The 27412-nt window shown below is 41.0% G+C and overlaps 2 protein-coding genes across 12 annotated transcripts in view; both read left to right on the top strand.

The window, feature by feature from the left end:
• LOC123511793 (septin-7-like) overlaps nucleotides 1-18512 on the top strand; it is a 94593-nt gene extending 76081 nt beyond the window's left edge. For 7 of the 11 annotated variants that reach the window (XM_045267800.1, XM_045267802.1, XM_045267799.1 and 4 more), the window contains 6 exons: nucleotides 738-896; nucleotides 2708-2888; nucleotides 6735-6900; nucleotides 8193-8328; nucleotides 8459-8622; nucleotides 11891-12834. In XM_045267800.1, the coding sequence (XP_045123735.1) occupies nucleotides 738-896; nucleotides 2708-2888; nucleotides 6735-6900; nucleotides 8193-8328; nucleotides 8459-8622; nucleotides 11891-12014 (930 nt within the window). In that variant the 3' untranslated portion in view covers nucleotides 12015-12834. Of the gene's footprint in view, nucleotides 1-737; nucleotides 897-2707; nucleotides 2889-6734; nucleotides 6901-8192; nucleotides 8329-8458; nucleotides 8623-11890; nucleotides 12835-13398; nucleotides 13547-16024 lie in introns of those variants that run through there. The other 4 variants (XM_045267801.1, XM_045267807.1, XR_006676959.1 and 1 more) reach the window with 3 other exon arrangements.
• A 1697-nt stretch (nucleotides 18513-20209) lies between these two features.
• LOC123511795 (MAPK regulated corepressor interacting protein 2-like) overlaps nucleotides 20210-27412 on the top strand; it is a 27395-nt gene continuing 20192 nt past the window's right edge. The window contains exons 1-3 of the mRNA XM_045267810.1: nucleotides 20210-20388; nucleotides 21950-22278; nucleotides 22394-22469. Of these exons, the coding sequence (XP_045123745.1) occupies nucleotides 22230-22278; nucleotides 22394-22469 (125 nt within the window). The 5' untranslated portion in view covers nucleotides 20210-20388; nucleotides 21950-22229. The remainder of the gene's footprint in view (nucleotides 20389-21949; nucleotides 22279-22393; nucleotides 22470-27412) is intronic.

Raw genomic sequence — 27412 nt, 5'->3', positions numbered from 1 at the left:
TTTGTTGATTCTACAGCAAGGGAGGAATGAACTGGGTCTCTCTCTCTCTCTCTCTCTCTCTCTCTCTCTCTCTCTCTCTCTCTCTCTCTCTCTCTCTCTCTGCAAAGTATGAACAATTGCTATATAATCAGACCACTGCAAGATATTTTAGTATTAGGTTAAAATTGAAAGCTGTATACCCAAAGAAAAGTAATATAGAGAGAAAAGATGTACTGCATAGCCAAGTAAATAAAGAAAAATTATAGAAACAAACAATGTATTACCAAACAAAGAAAGCAAACCTAAGAAACTATGGAAACAAAAAATGCATGCCCGGACAAAGAAATAGAAAAAAAAGAGGAGGTTTCAAGATATTTATTCTTTTGATAGCTAACTCTCTCAAACCTGCAAGGGAACCGGCAACTAAGTGGGCTTTTTATTTTTTATTTTATTTATTTATTTTTTTTTATTTATGTATTGATTTATTTTCTTCTTTTCATGTTGCCTTGGCCAGAGCTTTTTCCTCTAACATTAAAAAGAAATGCAACTCAACACAAAATAAAAAACAAAACCAAAACAACACTAAAAAAATAAATAAATAACCTCCTTATTTTCCTCTTTGAAAATAATAAATAAACAAAGAAAAATGGAACTAAACACAAAATAAGAAAACAATATCAAAACAACATTAACCTTTATTTTTTCTGTCTAAAATAATAAACTCACACAAACTGACCTTTTTTTTCCTGCTCCCATAGGTCCACTGTTGCCTGTATTTCATCGCTCCATCTGGTCATGGCCTGAAGCCGCTAGACGTGGAGTACATGCGACGGCTGCACGACAAGGTGAACATCATTCCCGTCATAGCCAAGGCCGACACGCTCACCCCCGACGAGTGCCAGCACCTCAAGAAACAGGTGAGTGTAGGGATGAGGCGAGGAAATAAAGGAAAGAGAGAGAGAGAGAGAGGCAGGCCAAAAGACTAGAAACAGGTGAAAAAATGAAAGGGAATGAGGTGAGAAAAATTAAATACAGGTGAATTAATGTATGAGAGAGAGAGAGAGAGAGAGAGAGAGAGAGAGAGAGAGAGAGAGAGAGAGAGAGAGATCCTAAAAGCTATATAAAGACTAGAAAAATAAAGAGAGTGAGCCTGACTCCACACATCATCTCACAAAAAACTATAAACAATTTAACCAAAGAGAGAGAGAGAGAGAGAGAGAGAGAGAGAGAGAGAGAGAGAGAGACATACTAATACATAAACTAAACTGAAGTCTGTAAATCTTATCACAACCCCCATATTCCACGATAAAGAATTAAGAAGTACTGCAAGACTTAATCACCAAATGCTGCGATCTTTTCTCCATTGTAGGCTGAAAAAGAAAGTACTGCAACACATACTAACTATACTATACTTGTTTTTCATTGTAGGTAAAAGAAAATAACTAATTACCAAATGAACAGTGACAAAATCTATGTGCGTTCTTAATTACAGATAAAAAATGGATAAATACAACAACACGCCAATAAATTTCCTGCACTTTCTTCATTACAAATAAGAAAATAAGTACAATAACAAACATGACCAAAATTCCTGTTTCCTTTATTATAGATGGAAAAAGAAGAAAAAAAAGATTAATACAGCAACACACACACTGACTGGTTCACCCTGTTTATCTCACACTAACTAAATCACTATTTTCTTCATTATATATAAAAAAGAGAAAAATAGATAATACAACAGCACACTAAATGATTCACACTATTTCCCTCACACTAACTTTATACCGTGCCTGTTTCCCTCCATGACAACACACACACACACTAATTGATTCTCCCTGCTTCCTTCACACTAACTTTATATTCCTGTTTCCCTCACACTAACTCTTTTTCCCTGTTTCTCCCACCATGACAACACACACTGATTCCCCTTTCCCTCTCATTAACTCTATATTCCTTCTTCCCTCATGACACACACACACACACACACACACACACACAGTCCAGTAGCTCAGTGGTTAGAGCGCTGGCTTCACAAGCCAGAGAACCGGGGTTCGATTCCCCGGCCGGGTGGAGATATTTGGGTGTGTCTCCTTTCACGTGAAGCCCCTGTTCACCTAGCAGTGAGTAGGTACGGGATGTAAATTGAGGAGCTGTGACGTTGTTGTCCCTGTGTGTGGTGTGTGCCTGGTCTCAGGCCTATCCGAAGATCGGAAATAATGAGCTCTGAGCTCGTTCCGTAGGGTAACGTCTGGCTGTCTCGTCAGAGACTGCAGCAGATCAAACAGTGAAACACACACACACACACACACACACACACACACACACACACACACACACACACACACACACACACACACACACACACACACACACACTAACTAATTAATCTTGTTCCCCCTCACACTACCTCTATACTATCCCTGTTCCCCCATGACAACACACACACTATTTGATTCACCCTCTTTCCCTCACACTTACTCTGTTTCCCTGTTTCCCCCACAACAACAACACACACTAAATGATTCACCAGGTATCCTTCACACTAACTTTATTTCCTGTTTCCCTCACGAAAAAACACACTTAATGGTTTTCCCTGTTTCCTGCACACTAATTAATTCACCGCTGTTCCCCCCACACCACACACACACACACACACACACACACACTAACTGATTCACCTTGTTTCCCTCACACTAACTAATTTGCCCCTGTTTTTCCCCCTTACTAGGTCCTGAATGAAATAGCGCAGCACAAGATCAAGATTTATGAGTTCCCTGACGAGGAGGGAGATGCCACCAGCACCAAGATGAAGCAGCGGGTTCCCTTCGCTGTGGTCGGCTCCAACACCACGGTGGAGGTGGACGGGAAGAAGGTCCGGGGCAGGAAGTACCCTTGGGGAGTTGTGGAAGGTGAGCTGGTGGATCACTTGGTGGATGGTGGATTGAATGTGTGCAGTTAAATAGTTTTGATTTATTTATTTATTTGTATTTTTTTTTTTTTTTTTTTTTTTTTTTTCATTCTATTATTTTTTTTATGTAATCACTTATGTTTTTATTTGTTATTTATGTTTTTCTAGTTTTTTTTCATTGATTTGTTTTATTTTTTGGTCTACTTTATTTATTAATTTGATACAATAGTCTTATTGTTGTTTTTTTATGCAATCAGTGAGTTTTACAATGATACTAGTGAAGAACTAAAGCAGTGAAGCAGTTAAGATATCATAACTAAAGCAAGAAATATTAAACAAACACTCACTCAATTATGAAAAGAAATAAGTAAGGGAAGATGAATTATTTTTCTTATGTCGGAGGGGCATTGGCTACGGGCAACAATAATAGGTATATAAAAAGGTCCACTAATGTGCTGGTCCCCATACAGTCAGAAGGGCTAATCTAAAACAGAGGATTAGTGTCTTGCAACCTCTCTCTTGAATGAGTTCAGGTCACAGGAAAGTGGAAATATAGAAGCAGACAGAGAGTTTCAGAGTTACTATAGGAATGTGGAAATATAGAAGCAGACAGAGAGTTTCAGAGTTACTACTGAAAGGGATGAATGTTTGAAGATACTGGTCAACTCATGTATTAGAGAGCTGGACAGAGTAGTGGTGAGAGGAAGAACAAAGTTTTGTACAGCAAGGCCATGGGAGGATGGGAGGCATGCAGTTAGCACAATCAGGCTAAAGGAAGAAGAGAATAGTGATAAGTAGAGAGGAAGGAAAATATATAAGGGAAGAGTAGTGATGAGAAGTAAAGAAAGAAAGAAATAATGAGTGATGAGAAGAGAGAGAGTGATAATTAGGATGAAGAGAGAGAAAAGGTTAAGATAAAGACTGTGTGATAAACAGAGAAAGAAAGATAAAGAGACAAAAGAAGAAATGCTAAAGATAAAAAGCAGGGGAGAGAATAGTGATGAAGAAGGAAAAGGATAGGAGAGCAAACATGACAGGATGAAATGACAAGAAGGCAATGAAAAAAGAGGGAAGAGGAGAGAAAGAGACTGATATCAAGGTGTAGAAGTGAAGGAGAGGGAGGAAAGATGGCAGGTAATATGAGACTGCAGTGAAGAGAAGAGGAGAGGAGGGAGAGGAAGGAAAGGGTATGCTAGGAATGAGGGAGGTAAGGGGTATTGGAGCTGAAGATACCACACAAGAGGGAGAGAGTGACGAGGAAGGTGAAGGAATGCTGGGAGGAAAATTGTGTTGGGGCAAGGGATAGTAAAAGCTGAGTTGATAAGAATAAGTATTGGTTAGAAAGTTTTAGTCCTTCTTCTTGTTCTTCTTGTTCTTGTTCTTGTTCTTCTTCTTGTTTTCTTCTTCTTCTTCTTCTTCTTCTTCTTCTTCTTCTTCTTCTTCTTCTTGTTTTCTTTGTCTTCTTGTTTTCTTTTTCTTCTTCTTCTTCTTCTTCTTCTTCTTCTTCTTCTTCTTCTTCTTCTTCTTCTTCTTCTTCTTCTTCTTCTTGTCCTTCTCCAACTCCTATTTTGCATTTTTTCCACCTCCTTTCATAATTTATTTTATTATTTATCTATTTTCTTTGTTTATAAAGCTTTATCATTCCTTACTGATTCATTAACTTGTACTGCTTCTTTAATCATCATACTTCTCTCTCTCTCTCTCTCTCTCTCTCTCTCTCTCTCTCTCTCTCTCTCTCTCTCTCTCTCTCTCTCTCTCTCTCTCTCTCTCTCTCTCGAAAAAGCTTTTTATCCTCTATTTCATATACTGACGAATTTCTAACATTTTTAAAGTCATACTCGTATTTACCATGATAGTGTTGCTTCGTAATAGTTCGCAGATTATAGTATATCATTATCATACTGACTGTTCTATTCCTGTTGAGTCTGGGTAGAAGCGTATCCCGTAGTAAGTAATAACCGCGTCGTGACCCGTGACCCGTTGTTGTTAGATTATCGTGAGTCGTGGCGGAGATAGGACGTGTAGCGAGAGGCAGTGGGAGTGATGAAGCCCAAAACAGTGATAATAGTAATGATAACGGAAAGAATGGCGTGTTTGAAACCTCTCAGTAAGCAAAGGTTAACATTTTTGTGTATATTAGTGGATGGAGTGCCAACCACCAGGGACAGTTCACCAGGAGACGTAAGTAATGTATTGCTGTAACTCATTATTTCACGGTGTTGCCATGACATAACCCAACATTCGTAACCCCAAGGACGAAACATCAACGAATTGGCTATAACAAACAATTAAGTGAGGCGAATATATTACGAGGTTTCCCTTCCCATAGTATTGTTTGTGAGTGACTCGATACTTCATCGCGCTAATACGTTCTAACCTTCCTCAACTCAGCCCTCCTAATCCCGGTACACTAATAGAGAATTAACACCAGTAGGAAATGTAAAACCCCTAAATAATGAGTAAACAAACAAACGACTCAGTCTGTGCTTATCTCAGCCATTATCTGACTCCTCTCTCTCTCATCATACGCCAGACATGTCACAGAGTAGAGCTGCAGGCCCAGTCTTTCATGTCCGATGTTGAAATATATGTGCCATTGCCTGATTTTCGTGTTATGAAGGCCTAGTGAAGGAAAGCAGCTGATTGGTGGAGGACTGGAGGCACGGACGGCCATGTTGTGACGTCATCAACCTCGGCCGCCGTGATTGGTCAGCCTGCCCCAGCTTGTCTAGTTCAAACATTATTTTTTATTATTGTTCTTAGTTCATTTATTTTGGCTTATGAGTTCACTTTACTGGTTTCTGAACACATCCAGGTGTGTTTTGCGTGTTTTCATAGGTTTGTGTGGTGAAATACGTTGCGCTTGAGGTTATTTATGGTTTAGATAAGAGCCCATTTTCCTTTCAAAATTTTCCAACTCGCTATAGATGATTTTTTAATAGAGCCTGTAATGAAGTGTTTGTGGTATCAAAGAATCGTTTATGATTGTAAAATTGTGTTGTGCTTCTGATAAACTAGGTATATGGTCGTTAAGAGTGATTTATAGCCTCGTTAATATTGGAAAAAGCGTCTGTATATAAATATTTATTTTTTTATTTTGCCATGTAAAAATGTTTGGATACTTTCTAAAGATGGCGCTAATTTTTAGAAATTGTTCGCTATCCTGTTGAACCGAATGTGTGGGCTTTTGAATTGTTTTTAAGGAGGTCAAAGTTAGAACATTTATATCTGCGTGTCCCTTGAAATATTTCTATTGTTGCTCAGCCCGGTAATATTTTTATCTTCGATAAATAAGTTTCAAATTATGGTGATTCAAATTTTACATATCATTTGTGTCCAGCTGCCCTTTTGCGAAATGGCATTTTCAAAATAATTTACGTACGTATGTGAGCCGCCAGCAACTGGGCCCCCTCGCCCCAGATGGCTGGACCCAGACCGAGACCCATACCTTGCTCCCTCCCAGAGATGTGTGTGTGTGTGTGTGTGTGTGTGTGTTGCCTTGTCTTCTACTGTACAGAATATGATGCAGTGTGTGTGTGTGTGTGTGTGTGTGTGTGTGTGTGTGTGTGTGTGTGTGTGTTGCCTTGTCCTTCTACTGTACAGAATATGATGCAGTGTGTGTGTGTGTGTGTGTGTGTGTGTTGCCTTGTCTTCTGTACAGAATATGATGCATTGTGTGTGCGTGTGTGTGTTGCTGTTTTTTTTTTATTGTAAAGAATATGATGCAGTGTGTGTGTAACTCTCTCTCTCTCTCTCTCTCTCTCTCTCTCTCTCTCTCTCTCTCTCTCTCTCTCTCTCTCTCTCTCTCGTTACCTAACACCATCACCACCACCACCTTTACCAACAGTGGAGAACATCGAGCACTGTGACTTCATCCCTCTGCGCAACATGATGATCCGGACACACATGCAGGACCTCAAGGACGTCACCAACAACGTCCACTACGAGAACTACCGCTGCCGCAAGCTGGCCGGGGTGGGCGGAACGGACGGCAAGATTAAGATGACCAATAAGTGAGTGGAAGCAGGTGGAAGTGTATGGAGGTTCAAAGGGTGGAGTTTGAAGGGAGATTTGCTGGATATATAGGGTTGAGTGGAGTACTGGGTGGAATTCTATGGGGGTTCACTGGGGGACTTGTGGAGTTTGAAGAGGGAATAGGTGGAATTGTATGGGGTTCAAAGGGTTAGTGGAATTGTATGGGGGTTTCAAAGGGTGACCAGTGGAATTGTATGGGGGTTTCAAAGGGTGACTAGTGGAATTGTATGGGTGTTTCAAAGGGTGACCAGTGGAATTGTATGGGTGTTTCAAAGGGTGACTAGTGGAATTGTATGGGTGTTTCAAAGGGTGACCAGTGGAATTGTATGGGGGTTTCAAAGGGTGACTAGTGGAATTGTATGGGTGTTTCAAAGGGTGACCAGTGGAATTGTATGGGGGTTTCAAAGGGTGACTAGTGGAATTGTATGGGTGTTTCAAAGGGTGACCAGTGGAATTGTATGGGTGTTTCAAAGGGTGACTAGTGGAATTGTATGGGTGTTTCAAAGGGTGACCAGTGGAATTGTATGGGGGTTTCAAAGGGTGACTAGTGGAATTGTATGGGTGTTTCAAAGGGTGACCAGTGGAATTGTATGGGGGTTTCAAAGGGTGACTAGTGGAATTGTATGGGTGTTTCAAAGGGTGACCAGTGGAATTGTATGGGGGTTTCAAAGGGTGACTAGTGGAATTGTATTGGAGTTTCAAAGGGTGACCAGTGGAATTGTATGGGGGTTTCAAAGAATTGTGGAATTGTATAGGGGTTTGAAGGGTGACTAGTGATATTGTATGGGAGTTTAAACGTGGATTAGATGGAATTGTACAGGAGGTTCAATGGAGTCTGGGTTGATGTGTATGGAGGTTCTATGGAGTGTGGGTGGAATTGTATGGAGGTTCAGTGGAGTGTGGGTGGAATTGTATGGAGGTTCAATGAAGTACTGGATGAAATTATGTGGAGTTTTGAAAGAGTGGAGAAGTTATAGCATGAATTTACTGATCATGATTGATAAATGTAAGGTATGAATTCTGTACTGATATTCCCACAAACATATTAACCCAAGACTTTTCATTGATTCACCATTCATAGCTTCACAATTGCTACCTCAACAGCTGTAATTCATTTTAGTGTTGCCCATCCTTCACCAATCCAGCCTTTGATATGCGAATCCCCTCAATACGTGTTACCCAAAATCCATCACTGATTTCACCAGTAAGTTTCTACAATTCTGAGTCACCAAGGAGGGAATGATAATCAGCCCATGCTTTCCCACCACAGGAACCCACTAGCACAAATGGAGGAGGAGAAGAAGGAGCACACAAACCGCATGAAGAAGATGGAGATTGAAATGGAGCTGGTGTTTGAGATGAAGGTGAAGGAGAAAATGACAAAGATCAGCGACCTTGAGAATGATGTGAGTGCTTTATTCCTTGACTTCAGCATGTAAAATTGTTGTCTTAGATTGAGTAAACCTGCCACTCTTTATTTTCACTGTGGGTAGCATTTTATCCTTAACCTAACCTATCCTCACCTCAACTCCACAGCTTGAGAAACGTAAAGAGTCAATGCGCAAGAAATTGGAGGCAGACTTTACAGAGCTTGAGGAAGAGCGGGAGAGGTTTGAGAAGGAGCGCAAGGCTTGGGAGGCGGCAAATGGCACCACTGTGGATGAACTGAGGCGCAAATCCCTCGAGTCCATAAGCAGAGAGTGAGTAGTGTGTGTGTGTGTGTGTGTATGTGTATGTGTGAGTGTGTGTGCATGCTTGATAGTGGAAGGTCTCTCTCTTTCTCTTTCTATCTTTCTTTCTTTTTTGTGTGTATGTGTGTGTGTGTGCGTGCATGTGTGTGTGTGTGTGTGCGTGCGTGCGTGCTTACTTTATAGTGGAAGGTCTCTCTCTTTCTATCTTTCTTTCTTTCTTTTCTGTGTGTGTGTGTTTGTGTTTAATAGTAGGTCTCTCTCTCTCTCTCTCTCTCTCTCTCTCTCTCTCTCTCTCTCTCTCTCTCTCTCTCTCTCTCTCTCTCTCTCTCACACATCAGGTGCATGTCCTTTGCATGGAATTCTCTCATTTCCACCAAGACAGGAAACATATATTTATACTTCTGTCAACATTCCTTATTCCTGCCTCCTCTTTTAACTTCATTTTTTTAACTGTGTGTGTGTGTGCAGTTCAACAGTGTAAGGCCTCGTGATTAGCTAATACCTTCTTCAGTAAGACTATAAAGTGAGTGTGCATGTGTGTGTGAAAGAGAGAGAGAGAGAGAGAGAGAATGTGTGTGTGTGTGTGCAGTGCAATAGTGTAAGGCCTCATGATCAGCTAATACCTTCTTCAATAAGGCTTTAAAGTGAGTGTGCATGGGTGTGTGTGAAAGAGAGAGAGAGAGAATGTGTGTGTGTTAATCAGATTGAGCCTTTATAGGTAAGAGTGCTATGGCTGAGGCTGAGGCTGGCTGTTCGGCTGTAAGCTATGGCTGATAGGCTTTTCATGTACCTGATTATACTTTTCTACCTGGTTTGTGCCTTCCTCGGGTGCTGACTCTCTCAGGACAGTTATGGATTTTTCTTTGCCCCTCTACAATGCTTTCTTCATAACAGATGTTAAATTTTTATTTTATACTTTGATCTTAATATTCTTGATACCTAATAACTATTCTCGGTATATTTTCAGTCTTTTTTATAATTTTTAATGATTCATATTCCCATTGAATTTCAATTATAATTTACTATTGATCTTTGGTATATGAGTTTTTTCATGTTGCATTTATATCTCATTTCTTCTAAATTTATGTTTAAGCATCTTATCCTTGATTTATGTTTAAGCATTTTATTCCTTTTATAGCTTTCATACATTTCCATCTGTTTACATGGTTGTTTTTCCTGACACACTCCTTTCCATCTCTCTCCTGGAAATTGTATGCCATGGCTGCAGTGAAGACATTTCCCTGCAGAGCTGAGAGGCTTGAGCTAATAGTGCAAGCTTCCACCACTCTTGTTCCTCCCTTTCACCCAACACTCTCCAAGTCCACTAGGTTATCAACTCAGGGAAAACTTTGTGTCTTGTCTTCTTCATAAGCCTAGAACACCATGAGCTTGTCACCTCAAAGTAAACTCCATCAGAAGAAACCTGTCTGTGTTTGCTGTCTAGTCATGAGTGGTGACTGTGTTGGTGCAGCCTCAGTGTGTTCACAGTACATAGTGGTGTGTGTAGTTTATGGAGAGGAATGAAGTTCATCCCTGCTACACCTACACATCCTATCTTGCCCAACTCTCTTTTAGGACTTTAACTCATTTTATCTTGCCCCAATTTTGTTTTGGTTTCAATTTTTTAGGCATCTTGATAACTGATTCTACTTTCAGGAGTCATGACTTTTTTTGTATGCATATTTAGGCCAATTTTTTAACTTAAAAGCTTCAATTTTCAGATTATTTTGTACACTACCAGGAATATACCTGTATTCCAAATGCCTCCCTAGCAGCACAGACAAAGTGAGCAATTCATTGACTTAGACTAGCCACTCATAAGGAAGAGAATGATGAAAGTATATATGTTCCCTTCCCCCCCTCCCCCCACCACCATCCCTCTCCCTCTTCACCCAGTCCCACCCCACACTGCATGAAAAAAAAATTATTAACATAGTGTGCCATGCATGTGTCACTCATTCTCGCTCCATGCCTGGCATTGTGTGCATGGTGTGTGTCTTGTTTTGTCAGGCACTGCCGTCCTTCACCCCATCGCTGTTTGTCAGGATCCAGGACACCAGTTTGTTATCCTGGAAGGTCTAGTCAGAGTTTAGTCTACTTAGCAAGTCATTGGGTAGTGTCATCATGAATGCATGGGCAGCCAGTGTCCACCTATGCCATGGTGATCAGTGTGTTGGAGTCCTGCCACCATGATTGTCCTGCTAGGGATTCAATCCCTCAGCCTGCTTCCTGTTAAGATTAATCTTTAGATTAATATCTCTGTGTTTCTATGATGCTTTTAAGGGGAAGCTTTAAACAAAGATCTCTCAGGCTTTTTATTTTTAAGTGAGCTGGAAGTCCTGTTTCCTTTGTGTAATACCTGCTATCAGCCATTGTGGTCATGCACAAGTTCATTCTCTGCTGTTATATTTTTTAGTAAATAGATTCAGAACAGCAAGAAAATGCTATGCAGCATTCTTTGTATTACCTCAGTCTGAGTCAGAAGTCATGAAGTGGTGGGGCAGAGGTGAGGGCAGATACTGAATGCTCAAGTAATGAATGACTTGGTAGTTTCCATTTATAATTGTGTACAGTTATGGAATGCCAGTGATTTTTGTTATAAATACTAGAGCATTTATCAAGAATTTGTAGAAAATGTACATATTTATAAAAGTTTTTAGTGACAGTAGATCTTTCAAGGAACATTTTGTGGCCTCAGTTTAAGGAACTAAATGTTTAAAGCTTGAAAGAGGACAAGGTCAGTGCATTATATAGTGTATGTAGTCATGTGTTTGTAGTGTACAATGAAGGTAGTGTTTAAGGAGGACAGACACTTCACAACCATAGTATGTGGCAGCAGGGCTTTAGTAACTTTCATGTGTGTGTTGGGGGAAGGAAGAGACTCACTTAAACCCCCTGTGTATGAATGCAGCATCTGTTCCATGAATCACAGGATGACCCACCATTGCAGGAGTGCAGGGCTAAACAAATTACTCTCCTAACTTAGTTACATGTATTTGATATAATACCAGCCATTTAAATTCTAAGCAGATATCCCTACAAAATCAATATCTGCTGCTTGTTAACCTTTCAAAGGATGAAAGAAGGATGAGTGCCACACAAATTCAGACCTCTCACATGGTCACCAGTCCTTATCAGCATAATGAAAGACATCAACACTACACATCAGCAAGAAACACTCTTTACTTAACAAGAAGGGAGGGAGAAGTGAGCATGTTAGAGTAGCAGTGAGAGGGGTGGCCCTGTAACTAACCCAGGCTGTCACTCCCACTGACAGGACTTCTTCCCTGGCCTCCAGCACCACATCCGGAAGCTCTCGGAAGAGCTCCCCAAAGTTCTCCCGCACCTACTCTCTTCCCAGACATAAATTCAAACAGGGCGAACAGTGTACCCATCAATAAATACTCCCAGGCATGAGAAGAGAGCAAGAGCATCACTTCTAGTTTGAGGGTCACTTCTCTGCTTGCTTTAAAAGTACTACCATAAAGAAATTGGCTGCCCTACAAGAATGAAGCAGGCCATTGTGTCATAAGCTGTCTTGTCTCAGGATAACAGACAGAAGGTGACCAAGCCATCCACACCATCAAGATAACATGATTGAGGCTCTTTGTATCTTAACATTATTGCCGTCACTATCTCTTTGCATGCTGAGTTTTAAGATTAGTATACCTCTAAACTTGCTGCAAGCCGCCTTCTCAATTTGTCTCCTGCTAGTGTCAGTTTCTCTAACAGTAATAACATGTTCCTATGTGGGAACTTAATATTATTTGGTTGAAAATGAATCATTCAAGTCTTCTTGCTACTGGATCAGTGATGTGTCCAGGAAGACATTAACTTGCTTCCTTCACCCGAGTCTCTTCCTGGTGTTTGGATTGAAAGACTAACTTGCCGTGGTGGATGGCACGGAGGCGGCATCTCTCCCACTAACGCTGGATCCTGAACTTTGTTGTTGTTGTGCCCACCAGTTCATCCTGTGGCTGTGTGGATGTACCAGACATAATTAACACTCATTCTGCTCAGTGTTGTTCTCTTCAAGTGCATCTGTAATTTAAGTTTTTTATTAATTCTGTTACATGTTTGATGTTGTATTTCACAAGGTGATCAAATGCTTCCCTGTGATAAGTAATCAACTTATGTTAACTGCCTACAGCTCTAAACATTTACTCCTCAGTGGCATTACATTGGCAGCCAAACATAAATAAAGGATTTTATAAAGAAGCATGAATTTCTTTTCATCAGAAGTCACACCATCTTAGCAACAGTGTAGTCTTGTTCTTAGCACCACCAAGACCTTTGCTGCGAGGGGAGTCACTGGTTGCAGGATGGCGCAGTGCTGCCACCTGTGAGTGAGCGGCTGCAGACAGACCTGTCCAGTACTTGGTTCAGAAGTGATCCTCCCATTGAATAATGTACATAGCCCCTCCAGACCCCAATGTAATCAAACACCCTTTGTTGATAACACCTAGAACTTTATTTTGTAAAGATTGGCACTTACTAGCTTGCCACAAGAGCCACGCTGCACGTGGGACGCCACCAGCCAACCCTAAGTGACCAGCAGAAGTTCACACCTTGTCCCTCCCCTTCCCTCCTCATCCTGCCCTTCACCCTCACCCTCACCCTCACGCACACACAAGTACACATGCACACCTTTACTCACATAGATGCCTCCCATGCTTTTTTTTTTATCATTGTTTTTATTATTTTAGATGTGCATGATCTGTGTAGCCTCCCATGTTTATAATGAGAGTTGGTGTTCTCCCACTAATTCCCTCTTGTGTCCCACAGCAAATGGAGCTCTCGATCAAGTTTGCATTTCTGGCACCGCTAGTTCGCTCCCGCTTGTTGCCCTCATCCCTAAGCTTTAGTCCAGCCGCCCCATGTGCCAAGGGTGTGTAGGACGCCACCTCACCTTTGTTTTGCTCGCAGAAGCTTGGTATTTTTTGTGGTATTTTTGCTGCATTGCCTCCACCAGCACTGCCAGCCTGTGCTGCCTCCTGTGTGCTGTGTGCCACAGCCTGTTTCTCGTCACAGATATTGTGTTCTGAAATATCGTATTGTCAGTGCCTCTTGAAATACACAGTAAAACCTTGATCATTGCTGCAAAACTATACACTCGTCCTGACAGTGAGCCGAACCTGAAGGAGATTTCTCTTGTCTTGATATTTTAACTCAAAATTTTTTATCTGTTTTCTTGAGAACTGTAAGTGTTACTTCATGATAAAGCTTTTACCTCCACTTGTCAGGAAAGTTTCAGAGTTACATCTTAATGAGAAAGGTTTTGCTTCATGTACTGAATGCACAACAACTTGGCAACTAATGCTTACACTTTATACTAAATGCACTTTTCTTTAAGTATTTAATCAATTGTTGATTTCAGGTATTCAATAAAGATATATTTTAGGTACTTGAGGAGGAAATATGATGAATTTGATAATTTTTTTTCCAATGTTATTGCAATAAATGAGACAAAATCTGTGAAATTTCAGATTTGTATAGATAATAGAGAAGAATTAGTGCAGTAGAGAAGCTGATGAGCATCTTGACTCCTGTAACTGTAACCTGCATGGTGTACACGGACGGTGCCACGGGCGCTGGCGCTGCAGTGTTTATGTCCTGAAGGCACAGCAGCAGTCACTATGCAGTGCTCCTACCTGCTGTTAGGAATATTTCTTTCAAAACTCTTCATTAACTTTTATGTTGCTGGATTGTTGGTGTAAAATAATCCAGTAAACTGAAAAAAATACATGTAAGAGTTTTGCCAGAAATGAAAGATCAGTTTTTTTCATGTTTTAAAACAGAACAAACATGAAAGCCAGTGAGCAGGAGAGACCATAGCTTAGTGACTTAGAATGTTACTTTGCCCTCAGGTGATAAACTCCTCAGCCCAGAGTTCTTGTCACCAAGTATGGGGAGGACAGCACTGCTTGAATGCTGCATACAACACTGTAAACACTGTACACACACTTCCTTACCCTCATAATGTTTACAACAACAGATGAGAGATGAGACAATTTACACACACACACACACACACACACACACACACACACACACACACACGCCCGGTAGCTCAGTGGTTAGAGCGCTGGCTTCACAAGCCAGAGGACCGGGATTCGATTCCCCAGCCGGGTGGAGATATTTGGGTGTGTCTCCTTTCACGTGTAGCCCCTGTTCACCTAGCAGTGAGTAGGTATGGGATGTAAATCCAGGAGTTGTGACCTTGTTGTCCCGGTGTGTGGTGTGTGCCTGGTCTCAGGCCTATCCGAAGATCAGAAAAAATTAGCTCTGAGCTCGTTCCGTAGGGTAATGTCTGGCTGTCTCGTCAGAGACTGCAGCAGATCAAACAGTGAAACACACACACACACACACACACACACACACACACACACACACACACACACACACACACACACACACACACACACACACAGACAGACAACCACTTAGTCACAAACAGCAAGGCTTAAGGAATGTAGGACTCTGTAGGGTATTTTGAAGCTGCAATTTGTATTGATCTACCTCATTGAATCCAGCATGACCGGTGAACTGAACCCAAAACCTGTTGCCTCCCAAAATATGAGTCTCAGATACCTGTTCAGATGTACAGTAAAGCACTTTGATCATTCCTCCTGTAAAAGAATTAGGTAACTATTTATTTTGTCATCTAATAATTTTAAACATATATTTCTCACCCCTTCATTTGACATCTTGATATCAGGTCAGAAGTGCTTCTTGTTTTCCTGTACCATCACCTTTCCTCAGATTTGTTAAGTTACTTTTATTTCCGTTTCCCTTTTTATGTTTTGTATGAAATGTCATTTTGTATACTGTACTCCTTACATTTACTTTCTTTTCCCTATTTTGATATCTTTATTATTATTTTTCTAGACCACAAACACTTACTCCTCCTCCTTCCATAATATCTGTATTGTAGTCTTCACTTCTCATTTTCTCCTCCTCCTCATCTTGTCTCACTTCACCTACTAGTGTTGGCTTTCTTTGCATAATTTCACACGCAGGGCGACACCATTTGGCCTGCAGCGCTGTACAGTACTGTAGACTTGTGTGATGCGGTGGCTGGGAACACGGCAAGTCCAGCCCAATGCTACAAACTTTGGCAAAACTCAATCAGCCTTTTACCACAGACCATAACAATGATATATGCTCCTTTTGAATTAAGACCTACCCCCCCCCCCTTATCTCTCTCTCTCTCTCTCTCTCTCTCTCTCTCTCTCTCTCTCTCTCTCTCTCTCTCTCTCTCTCTCTCTCTCTCTCTCTCTCTCTCTCCACACAAGGCTGTGGTAAATATTGCATTGCTTGCCAGAGTTGTGTGCTTTTGTGGGCGAGGATTTTTCGTGTGCATATTTTCTTGGTTGGTTGCTGACTGTCTTTTATTTCTTTTCTTCTACAGGCATGTGGATGGGAAAGAGAAACCCAAAAAGAGGAAAGGACTGTTTTAAAAAGCAATGCTGCAGTTTCCACTACCTTAAAACAACACCTTACCTGCCAAACAAAAAAAGAACAAAAAAATATTACTGCTTCAACCACTTCATTCCATACTTCTTCACTTGCCCCTCCATTCCCTTCAGTCCCTCCACACTTGTACCCATTGCTATCCCTCTCCAATCAGCCCCTTTCCTTAGTCCATCCCACCCCCCAACACACCTCTTCCCCTCTCCACCCTCTGTTTTCAAAGACCCTCAGAAATTTCCTCAAAGTTCCCTGTGCCTGAGAACATTAGTGTCTTGTTGGAGTGTCAGTAGCCCGGCAAGGGAGGCAGCGGCGGCAGCGCCAACACCAAACTGTCACGGCACTGTGTGGCATGAAACACCATCCCAGCAGTGCCACACCTGCCTATAATTAAGTTAGCTGTCTGCACCAAGGCCAACTCTCAGTGCCTATGGAGTGTGACTGTGTTCTTGAAAGAATATATGGCCTGTCTGCCTTGATGCTTCTGTACACACCTTGTGTACTTGTGAAAAGCTTACTTGCACCTGAAAACTGTGCCAACAAACTTTAAAAACAAGAAAAATGACAAGGTTGAAACTCTTAACACCCTGAGTGGCAGGGCTGGCAGACATGTCCATCTGGGAGGTCATGCCATGGACCATGTTCCCCTGCGGCAAGGATGTGACGCTGAGGGCCGCCCTCGTGAAGTGCTGCTGCTCATCTACTGCTGCCACATCAACACTGACTGCCCATAGTGCTGGTCCATTGTGGGCTTGTGTGTCAGGCAGGGCACTCACCACTGCCCACTTCAAAGCCATCCTCATCCCCTTCCTGCCACCTTGTATCATCTCCCACACTCCCCTTGACATCCCTCAACACATCCCCATGTATCCCTCCACAGTCTCATGTGGTTATGTAGCTCCATACATCCTCCCTACCACCAACACCATTACATAACATGTCCATAGATTTTATTCAGTTTGTTACAGCCTCATCTAAAACAACATGATATCACCCTTTTTTCCTTGCCTCCCTTCACAGCACCCCAAAGTTCCCCATAAATGTCATAACTTTATTTGAATCCCCCTTGACATCCCCATCATCTCCTCTCAGCCTCTCTACTGCCTTTAAGTTTATCTCCTGTGGTGGTTCATTCCAGTGTGCTGGCATGTGCCCTCCCTGCCTCCCACCCTCACACTCAGGCATCCCACCTAATGCTCCTCTGCAGTGCTGGGGGTGGGAGGGGCAGGGGTGCTGTGGTGAGGTGCTGTGGAGGTCTGTACATCCCTGCCACCTCCCCCCATGCCACAACCCACAAGTAGTAGTTAGTTCATATTCATCTGTGTCTCAAGGGGAGGGAAGAAGAAGAACCTGTTTACGTCTTGCCCTCCCTCCCTACCAGGCACACTCGAGTTAAAGATGAGGTACAGGATGTGCTCTGACTCCTCACACCATGCCCTTCACTGGCCTGTCTCACACCTCATCAGCACTTGTTAATTTCCACCTTTGCTTTTTGCTCAGTGTCCGTCAAGCAGAATGTGCATAGGTCCCTCAACGCCAATGTTTGTGTCAGCCACCATCCATGTGCAGGCTTTGAAGACAGGCCGAGTGGCTGCCTGACACTGGTGGTTTACTTGAAGCCAGTATGTGTTATGACTTGCCATGTATGATGTGTCTGTTGACCTACATAGCTGTATTTTTTAACTGATCAGAGACCCACTTGACTTCCTCATAACTGCTTCTTGTCCATGCTTAAGTTGTCTGCCAGGAGTGCGTTTCGTGTTCATGTAGAAATCATAACCCTCTAAGACATCGATTGGACTGCAACGTAACAATGCTTCCTTGTCCCTGCCGGAGTCGTCTGCCGTGGGGGTGGTGGGCTGGCCAGGGACCTAGTGAGGGGCTAGGCTAGGGGCACCTCAAAGGCTGGCTGGGCTGTGTTGGACCACTAGATTAAATATGGGGGAAACTTTTTCATTTGTAAGACATAGAATAGCTGCCCTTGCCTTTCTTTGCCCCCTCTGACCCTCCCTGGGGCCAGGTCAGCACGGGTCAGGGGTCACATCCTTACATGGTGTAAATAGTGTACTTACAACTGTAGGAGGTTTAAGTCTGTGTAAACAAAGGGTATTATTAGACTTTTTTTTTTTTTTTTTTTTTTTTTTTTAGTTCTGCCTTCAATTTCCTACTGTATTAATAGTTTACTTTTATTTTATTATTTTTGGTTATCATGATTATGATAATTAACATCTTCATCCTTTCAACTAGTCGTTATTCCTACATACATTTTTTTATTTTATTTTATTTCATATTGTATTCAGTTCACTGTTTGGCCCACTGCCACTGAACTGTAAATAAGTGTATACATTTATATTGTTCAAACAACCAGCCTCTCCAAGGCCTGTTTGTAGCCTCTTCTTATTTATCTCTCAATAAAGTGTGTGCTCTGCCTGCCTGTTTGCTTACGAGTCTGTCACAGGGAAAGGATGTGCAGGGAGTGTGCTTACTGTTGGACAGCAGAAGGCGTCAGATGATCATAGAACAAAGGATAAATGAGTATATATCAAACAACCCAGTCCTTGAACAACCTTGGCAGGTCAAAGTTTACACGACAGTCTAGCTCACATACTCTAAATGAAAACAAAATGTCTAATAATTTCTATCCTGATACAGTAAATTTGAAAAGTCATGAAGGATGCATTTTCCATAAATCCACAGTAAATGGTATATAGAAATTACTTGTGTCATTTATAAAGGGAAGAACATATGGTTGCATACAATTCACAACAGAAAGCCTGAGATATTAAAGTTTTAAGTGTTGCATATTTTTTCACCACTGCGGCCTCATGCTGAGCGATCCAAGCAGTGTGGTGAAGCCTCGCTCAGCTGAGAATACTATGCTTAGGAAGAAATGTGAGTAGGTATGGTTCTGATGAGTTTAATTATTGTTTATGTGATACTATTAACTATCATATCCTTGTTTTGCTTACGTATTTACTGAGCGTATTTTATTCTAAAAGCATTCGCCCATTTACTCAGTAATTTTGCTAAAGCCGTGCCCACATTATCGAGCAGTGTCAGACGAGCAAACAGTTTAACCACATCATTATGGGTAGCTAGCTGGTGACATCAGAGGTGTATAAATCAGGAGCACTATTGTGGCAACAAAAAATGTTACTGGTAAGTAAACATGTAATAATTATCTTCATAACATGGCTGATGTTTGACTATCCACTCTTATTATCGTAATGCTGATTGATGTAGTGTTGTGACAGGACGGTCGAGCTACTGCTCTTTATTTCCGGATAGCCTTAGAAGAGAAACGGTTAATATGCATAATTTGGAAAAAAAAAAAATACAAGAGGGGGCATAGATAACACTGAACGGGAGGTCTGGGATGGGTGACGGGTCACTGGTATCCTGAGGTTATTACGTTCTTCAAGAAAGGACCTACGTAAGAGAGAGAGAGAGAGAGAGAGACACATGCTATTTCTTCGCAGTGGCTTATTTTTCTGAAAGGAGTTTAATAAGAGCACGTATCAACTGTGTGTGTGTGTGTATGTGTGTCATGAGTGACTATATCTATTCAATCAGCGGTGTGAGTGTGTGTGTCATGAATAACTATATTCAATCAGCGGTCAATATATTTCCTAACTTCAGTCATTGCCCTTTGCTCATAAACATCGATCGGGAAGGGAATGCTGCTACTACCACCACCACCACCATTATACTGACCAAACTTTCTACCCAGGAATGCTTACAGATCTAGTTAGGTTAGAAAATGTTTACCGTCTTCTTTGCGCACGATCCCTTCTGCAGCCTTGCATAACCACCGTACCACACCTTGCATAAACACCGTCTAGGGGACTAACAGCTGATCTATGAAACGAGGTGAAGGAAAAATAACAGATAACCCAGACCATTGGAGAGATTGCATAAATATCCCTTTTAGGTGGAGAAGAAATCGTTAAACTGATTCATACATGGTGCAGCAATGTATTAATCTTTAACTAGAGTAGATTTAATATGTATAACTGATATGTGGGTGATATTTTAGAGTATTGGAGAGTAATATGCGTATAGATGGGCAGGCGTGGGACGAAGAGACAAGAACCTGTGAACCACTGTACTACGATTTCAGGCGAGTTCAGTCAGTGTGGTTGAGACCGCTGGCGAGGGAGGAGGTATACGCAGCCGCTCCCTGACTATCTCTTGACTCCACAAGTTCAAAGTTCCATTTCCCTCACCAGGACCCCGTGTACCCTTGAACCTTTACTAGTGTGTGCCGAGGAGAAGTGATACCCGCCAGAAATACAGGAATAACCGGTGATGTATATAGTTGTAAAATGTTGTAGTGAAAAAAAAAAAGATAAAAGGAGAAACACAAACACATCACACAAATCATAATATATTTCCCTTAGTGTCATACAGGGGTAAACTAATTAGTTGGAGGGATATGAGGGTTGCAAATGTGTGTGTCGTAATTAAAAGCAAGTCGTCTGCCAGTGTTAGTGCAGCCGGCGAGCGAGGACTGTGAGGCATAACAGTTTTCTATCAACAACTACAGGACAAACTGCTGAGTATTGCGTGTACTGCTTGTTAGACGCCTAAATAGTGAACGACGTGATTGAGGGTGTGTTAACTGCCATGTCATCCAATTCTCTTGTGCGTTTCCTCTAATTACACAAACTACCTTGTCATATATATATATATATATATATATATATATATATATATATATATATATATATATATATATATATATATATAATATATTGTTGATTGGTTATTACATTGAGGTATTCCATAAATAATTTATCAGTTTTTGCTAATTTGTCTATTTTCTCTATTTACTCAGACCACCTTGTTTTAACTTGTTTTGTGGGCTGGTGGCTAAGTGAGGATTGTGTAGCTAACTATATCATAACAAGCAAACCATCAAATTTCCTTCGTACTTGCTAATCACCTGTTCTGCCTTGCCAGCTTCTATGTTCTTTACATTTTTTTTTTTTTTTTTTTAGTAACAGGGTAATATAAGTGAGGCATATTCGATTATCCTGCCTTCATTCCATACATTTTCGTGTTTATTCTAATCTAAGCTACAGTGTGGTATTTAATCTGTGCACATTCAATTTTTCTTATTTTACAGTTCCATGATTACTATTGGAGAGTTTTCACACTTTTCCCTCTTGCTCACGTTTCCTTCTTTTAATGTTTAGATCGAGGAAAGACGAGTAGCACATGTCAGGTGTTAAGAGTTCTTGGGTCAGGTCAGAGGTCAGAGATAACATTCCACTTACCTGATTCCATCTAAACCTCTGACCTGACTTCATCTGACCCTTCTGAATACAATGAGGAAGGTATTTAGTTGTTAAACCCCTCATTAGCATTAGTTGGGTGATTAAAGCGGTCAGTCTGGGAGGAGTCACTCATAACTATTAACTACTAAGTTAATGTCATCAATGGTTAGGTGGTAAACAGACAAACCATTAGCGTGTTTGATTTGGTATTATGACTATAGCACACTAATTTTTAAGAGTTTACGTGGTGTAACTATAGTAATTGTTTGTAATTCAATCAGGCAACTTCCGCATGATCTTTATCGAGGGAAAGTGAGAAGAGAAAATTGATCTCAAAAAACAATTTCCCGCGATCTGCACTTTCATAACACGGGATGGAAGAAAACGAAAGGGGTAACTTAGGAAAAACTGGCGGTGGATTGATCGAAAGTGCAACAACTGGTGTGGGTGGGGAGTGATTGTGCGTGCCGCCAGTAAGGTGAACGAAAAAAAAAAAAATACAGATTGATTAATAAATGTACTCCACATCAATAAGTTTCGTATCTATATTTGTTAATGATGACCCACTAATGTTTCCTTACCAACAGGATTCCACCAAGCAAGACAAGGTTGCAAGAGAAAACAGTGCTACGATTTACAGGCAGGAAGGAAAAAAAATAAATAAATAAATAAACGAAGAGAAAGAAAGTGATAGAACATACAAAACTTGACTAAAACACCAATACTGATCATCCCCAAACACCATCAACAGTAACACATAAAATATAGTGTTCAATAAAAGTGAAAAACAGTGAAGGAAAGTTGTGGGGAGGGAGAGAAAAGAAGAAAAGGTGGAGGTAGCGTGGTGTGCGGGCGCGCAGGAGCACCATGTACAAGGTCCCCCGTGGGCCCAGCAGGATCATCCGGACCAGACGAGGTGCGCACAATTTTCCGTCATTTCTACCTGTAATCCGCTTGTTTCTTGGAGCATAGTGGCATAGTGCGGTGCGTGTAAATGTGCTGTACTTATGGGAGTCTGGTATTTCCCACAGATTTGAGTCAAAAGTTGGAAAATTTGGATCTGAATCGAGAGGTGACGAGGAGGACGGAGGACGCTGCAACTATGAGGTGAGCAAAACAAAGTAGTTCCCACCCACCCACACTTGCCCTTCCGCCGCCCATACCACACACCACACGCCCTTCTCATGCCTAACGATGTCCTCTTATTGACCTACTGTGTGCTGGGATGTAGGCAGCACCGTGCTTAAAAATATAAAAAGTCTTGTTGTCTGTGCGTACATGGCAACAAAACACTTCACCTCTCTCTCTCTCTCTCTCTCTCTCTCTCTCTCTCTCTCTCTCAGCCGAATCATTCTAGCTTTTCTACCTCCCCGTATTATATCCAGTGTTTGTATTACCCTCCCGTGTACTGTAATTGGAGAGTAGCGCGTTTGAAAATATGGAAAAAGAAAAGTCTTGTTGGCTAAACTATAGTATGGCAACAGACTCAAGCTCGTGTCTTTCTCTTATATCCGCCAGTCCAACATTCTGCACCCAACATGCATTGCATTAAGCGTTTCTTTTAACCTGCCTTAGTGTTAGTTTGAGGGTGCTTTGGGTTGAGGTTAATCAGTATTATTATTATTATGTGTGTGTGTGTGTGAAAAAGTTATGTAGTGAAAAAAAAATTATGTCCGTCTGTCATTCGTTTTCCCTTTTATATTTTATTCCTGCTTTTATGAATGTAGAAACATAACTGTGTGGTGATGGCATGTTTAGTTAGCATTCGAACACTATTCATGTATTTATCATTATTTTTTCTTGCAGTGCAGAGTTCCATCACTTGCTCATTTCCATTGCCTACCCATACATTGCCAGTGTTTCGTTGAGGCTTTGAAGGGGTGGTGGGGTGAAGGCTGGTGCGCGGGGCGAGGCAAGGGTGTGGTGTGAGGGGGCAGAAAGAGGCGGCCTTTGTTAGGGTTTTTGTTCCCATTTTATTAGTGGGTATTTATGGAGGGCCACGCCTCGCCCTACAAGGACACACATCACACAGGCTGCCGTCACCTGTAATGGCTTGGTAATGAGTGTAACGTGTATTGCCTGGTGTGTCTGTTAGCGGCAGTTGTGGCTGAAATGCATTTTTATTCTTACATGTTAAAGAAATCTTGTATACTTAATGATTGGTGGAAATTGTTTATTTAATTTTGCACTTGACCTTTTTTTATGCATGAGCTCAATTAAAAGGAATTCTGCATTTTTAATCTTGACTAGTTTAGAACTGAAGTATTTTTTTTTAAGAAACACACACACACACAGAGCTGGTAAGGCTTTACCACCAAAAATCCAACCATTACGGGGAGAGTGGGGACTGCAACATGCAATAGGTTATTTTTTATAGCAAGGGATGTCACTAACACTTGCAGCAGCTCTAGGGATGCAGATCAGCTGTGTCTAATAATTCTGCCATTGCTGCCCTCAGCTGCTGAGTGGCCAAGTTGTGGCAGACATCTTACTGAGCATGAGGCAGGTGATCTTTTCATTTATTTTTTTATTTATTTATTTTTTTTTTTTTTCCAAGGATTAATGATCTATCAGTCAGTATAATCTTGAAAATGAGTGAGTGTTAGTAGAATGGCAAGAATAACTTGCCTGTTGTTTTGACATCAGATTCCAATACACAGGCCAGTCAGCAAGCACGAGAGGAGGTGCTTGTGGAGGTGGATTGACATGCTCACCACCACCACAGGTCTTCTCACTGTGCATGTGAAATTTAGGCTGGATTCATTTTTCACTGTCCTGGGCTGGTAATGAAACCCATTGCAGGGAACAAGACTTGGGTGGTGATGGGCAATCATGGTGAGCTTGTGGTGCCATGACGAAGGACTTGAAGTTGGTATAGTGAGCAGACTGGTGCTTTTTCCTCATGTAAGAGGGGGTGACTAGCCAAGGGCAACAAAAACAATTAAACAAGAGGCCAAATAGATGCCAGTCCCTGAACAGGGATAAAGGTCTTAAAACCTCCCTCTTAAATGAGTTCAGGTCATAGGTAGATGGAAATACAGAAGCAGGTTTGCAATTAGAGCTTCTGCAAATACCTCTTGCAGTGCTTTAGTCAGGTTGGTGTTCTATATTCCTTCCACCTTGGATTTTGCATTCCTTGCTTTGAAAGATTATTGTGAAAGAACCACTACAGATTTAACATTCCTCGCTTAAGAAATTTTGTGAAAAGACCACAAACTTAGTCTTAATATTCCACGCTTCTGAAAAGTTGTGAGCAGAGCACCATAAACTTAGCACTCATCTTGTGAGAAAAACTATGAAGAGATCAAAACTATTTGCATTCATCCATTAAGAGAAATTATATATATATATATATATATATATATATATATATATATATATATATATATATATATATATATATATATATATATATATAAAGTTTTCCTTGGTTAAGAACTGTGATTAGATAACCAAAGACATGACATTCACCATTCCAGAAAAAAATAATAAAAAAGAATACCAAAACGTTCCTTACCTTACAAAACTCCACATGAAAAGACTAAGCTTCTTAACTGCCACCAATACAACACCACTCCCCTCTCCCCACTCCCCACCCAGATGCTGTAAGGTGGTGTGGTGTTGGCTTGACCCTGCAGCCAGACCACTACCCTCCTGTAATGGCCACACAGGTGATGGGGAGGAATGACAAAGATGGGAAGGCAGTTATCATGTGAATTCTGAGGCAGATGAATATAGGTACACACACTCCATATGTGAACTTTTTTAATGGCTTTGGCATGGTTATATTCCTCGTGTCTGTTCTTGCTGTATCTCTGTTCTTATTGCTGTTTATCAGTTCATGTTGCTGTTCCTGGCTGTTATTTCACCTTATTTGCTTCCATTTCTTGTTCTTGCTGTTGTGTCTGTATTTTTGCCTCTGTTTTTCTTTCTTACTTTTCTTTGTTCTTTATTGATGTGTCTGCCTCTTGTTGTTTTAGTTCCTGGTTGTTCCTGCTGCTGTCTCCCTAATTTTCTTTTTCTCTTCCTGCTGATGTTTGTTTTTTCCTGCTATTTGCCTGTTCTTTCCTGCTGTTTCCTTGTTCTTGCTGCTTTTCCTGCCTGTTCTCTCTGTTGTCCTTAGTTTTGCATCTTTTTCTCTCCTTGCTGCTGGTTCTTTACTGCTGTCTACTTGTTGATCTCTCTCTCTCTCTCTCTCTCTCTCTCTCTCTCTCTCTCTCTCTCTCTCTCTCTCTCTCTCTCTCTCTCTCTCTCTCTCTCTCTCTCTCTCTCTCTCTCTCTCCCCATATTTTGTTGCATATGGAAAAGTATGGAGCAGTTACAGCATTCTACGCACAAGACCTCTTAAGAACTCAACTTGCATGTGTATGGAGTAAAAGTCTTTCCTCTCACAACATAAACTTTGTCGTGGCATTGACGCCCAGCAACAATAACTGCATCTCAAGTCTGTAGGTTGTGTGAGAGCTATTGGTCATCTCATAAAACTGGAAACATGGCATGCTTTATTGTCATGGTTTTTTATTGTAAAGGTCTTGTGTTTGCATGTTACTGTATTGAGAAATGTACACTGGATGGTTTTATTTTGTGGGGGCCAGAGTTTAGTGGGAAGGTTGTTTTGCAATACAGTAACCTTCCATTCATCCTGCCCTTCATCCATACTAAACAAAAATATCTAGTGTCTTGCTCTTCCTCGTCATGTGTCTGTTTGCTGTCCACACCTTATAACTATAAAGGAAGGTCATAAAGAGAATGTTCATTTTTACTTTATTCTTTGTCTTCAAAGCCAAAGCAAGTATATTTGAAAACCCGTTCTTGCTAAATTACACGCTATTACATGAAATTATTGAACACATAATGTTTCAGAGCATATTTGCATCATGAAGGGAAGATTGATTTTGTAACTTGGATGCCGGCAACCTTGAAAGGCAAATTAATTTTTAAAGAAACGAGCTGATGTAAAGAAAATTGGCTTTTGTGTTGTTGAGGGAAACCTGCTAGGTATCAAAGTGGGGCATTGAGATTTTTTTAATATTAACACTCAGAACAGAGACATTGTTAGTGCGATGATGTTCAGTGGTGGGAACATCTCAAGGTGATTTGTATGAGAAATGCTGATGTAGAATAGACCAGTGTTAACATAAGATAAGGGAAGCAGCAATCAGCCATCAGGGCTGCATGCGGCAGTCACTAGACCAAACATATCAACCTATTTCCACCTGATGACTGACCCCATTCTATCAATCTAACACTGTGTCGCCTATGTTCACCCCAGTAATGACTCACCTGTATGTACCTAACCTTACCTTACCTTACCTTACCCTACCTTACCTGACCTGACCTGACCTTACCTTACCTTACCTTACCTTACCTTACCTTACCTTACCTTACCTAATCTAATCTAAGCAAATATACTCAAACCAAGCCTAATCTTATCTAACCTAGCCTACCCGTGTACATATTTATCACCACAGCTTGAAAATGGAAGTGCAGTGATGGATTAGGCAAGATGTGTTGATAGAAGGAGGACAGGAGTGGGGGCGAGGCGTGGCTCTTAAGATAAAGCTGATAAGGTTTGGCAGTAATCGAATTCAGTAGATGTCAAATTAAACACGTGTTCTGTTGGTATATCTTCGTTCTGACATCACTAAACCTGGTATAGTGTACAGGTGTGGGTGAGTGTTTGCCTCTGTGCTTACCTGTGTTGCTTATTCATTATTTATCCTGATATACTCCCCATCTTTTATTTATTTATTTATTTATTTATTTTTTTTTTTGCATTCATTTCAATTACTACTTCAGTTTCTCAGTTGCTTTTTTCCCCCGTTATGTTAATGTTATTACTCTCATAGCCATCTCATTCATCACTCCTATTTTCTATTATTTTTTTCATTCTTGCTTTTTTTTTTTTTTTTCTTCCATCTTTATAATATTCTATCTATTCTCACTTTTCTTCTATAGCCTTCTCTACTTCGTTTTATCCTCACCTTATTTATCGATTTTCTTCCATTTTTTTTTATTCTCCTGTTTCATCATCTCTGCTTCTGTTCTGC

This window comes from Portunus trituberculatus, chromosome 32 (genome assembly GCF_017591435.1).
Source record: "Portunus trituberculatus isolate SZX2019 chromosome 32, ASM1759143v1, whole genome shotgun sequence".
NCBI lineage: Eukaryota > Metazoa > Arthropoda > Malacostraca > Decapoda > Portunidae > Portunus > Portunus trituberculatus.
Note: the sequence above shows the minus strand (reverse complement) of the source record. Positions and strands in the feature narration are given on the sequence as shown.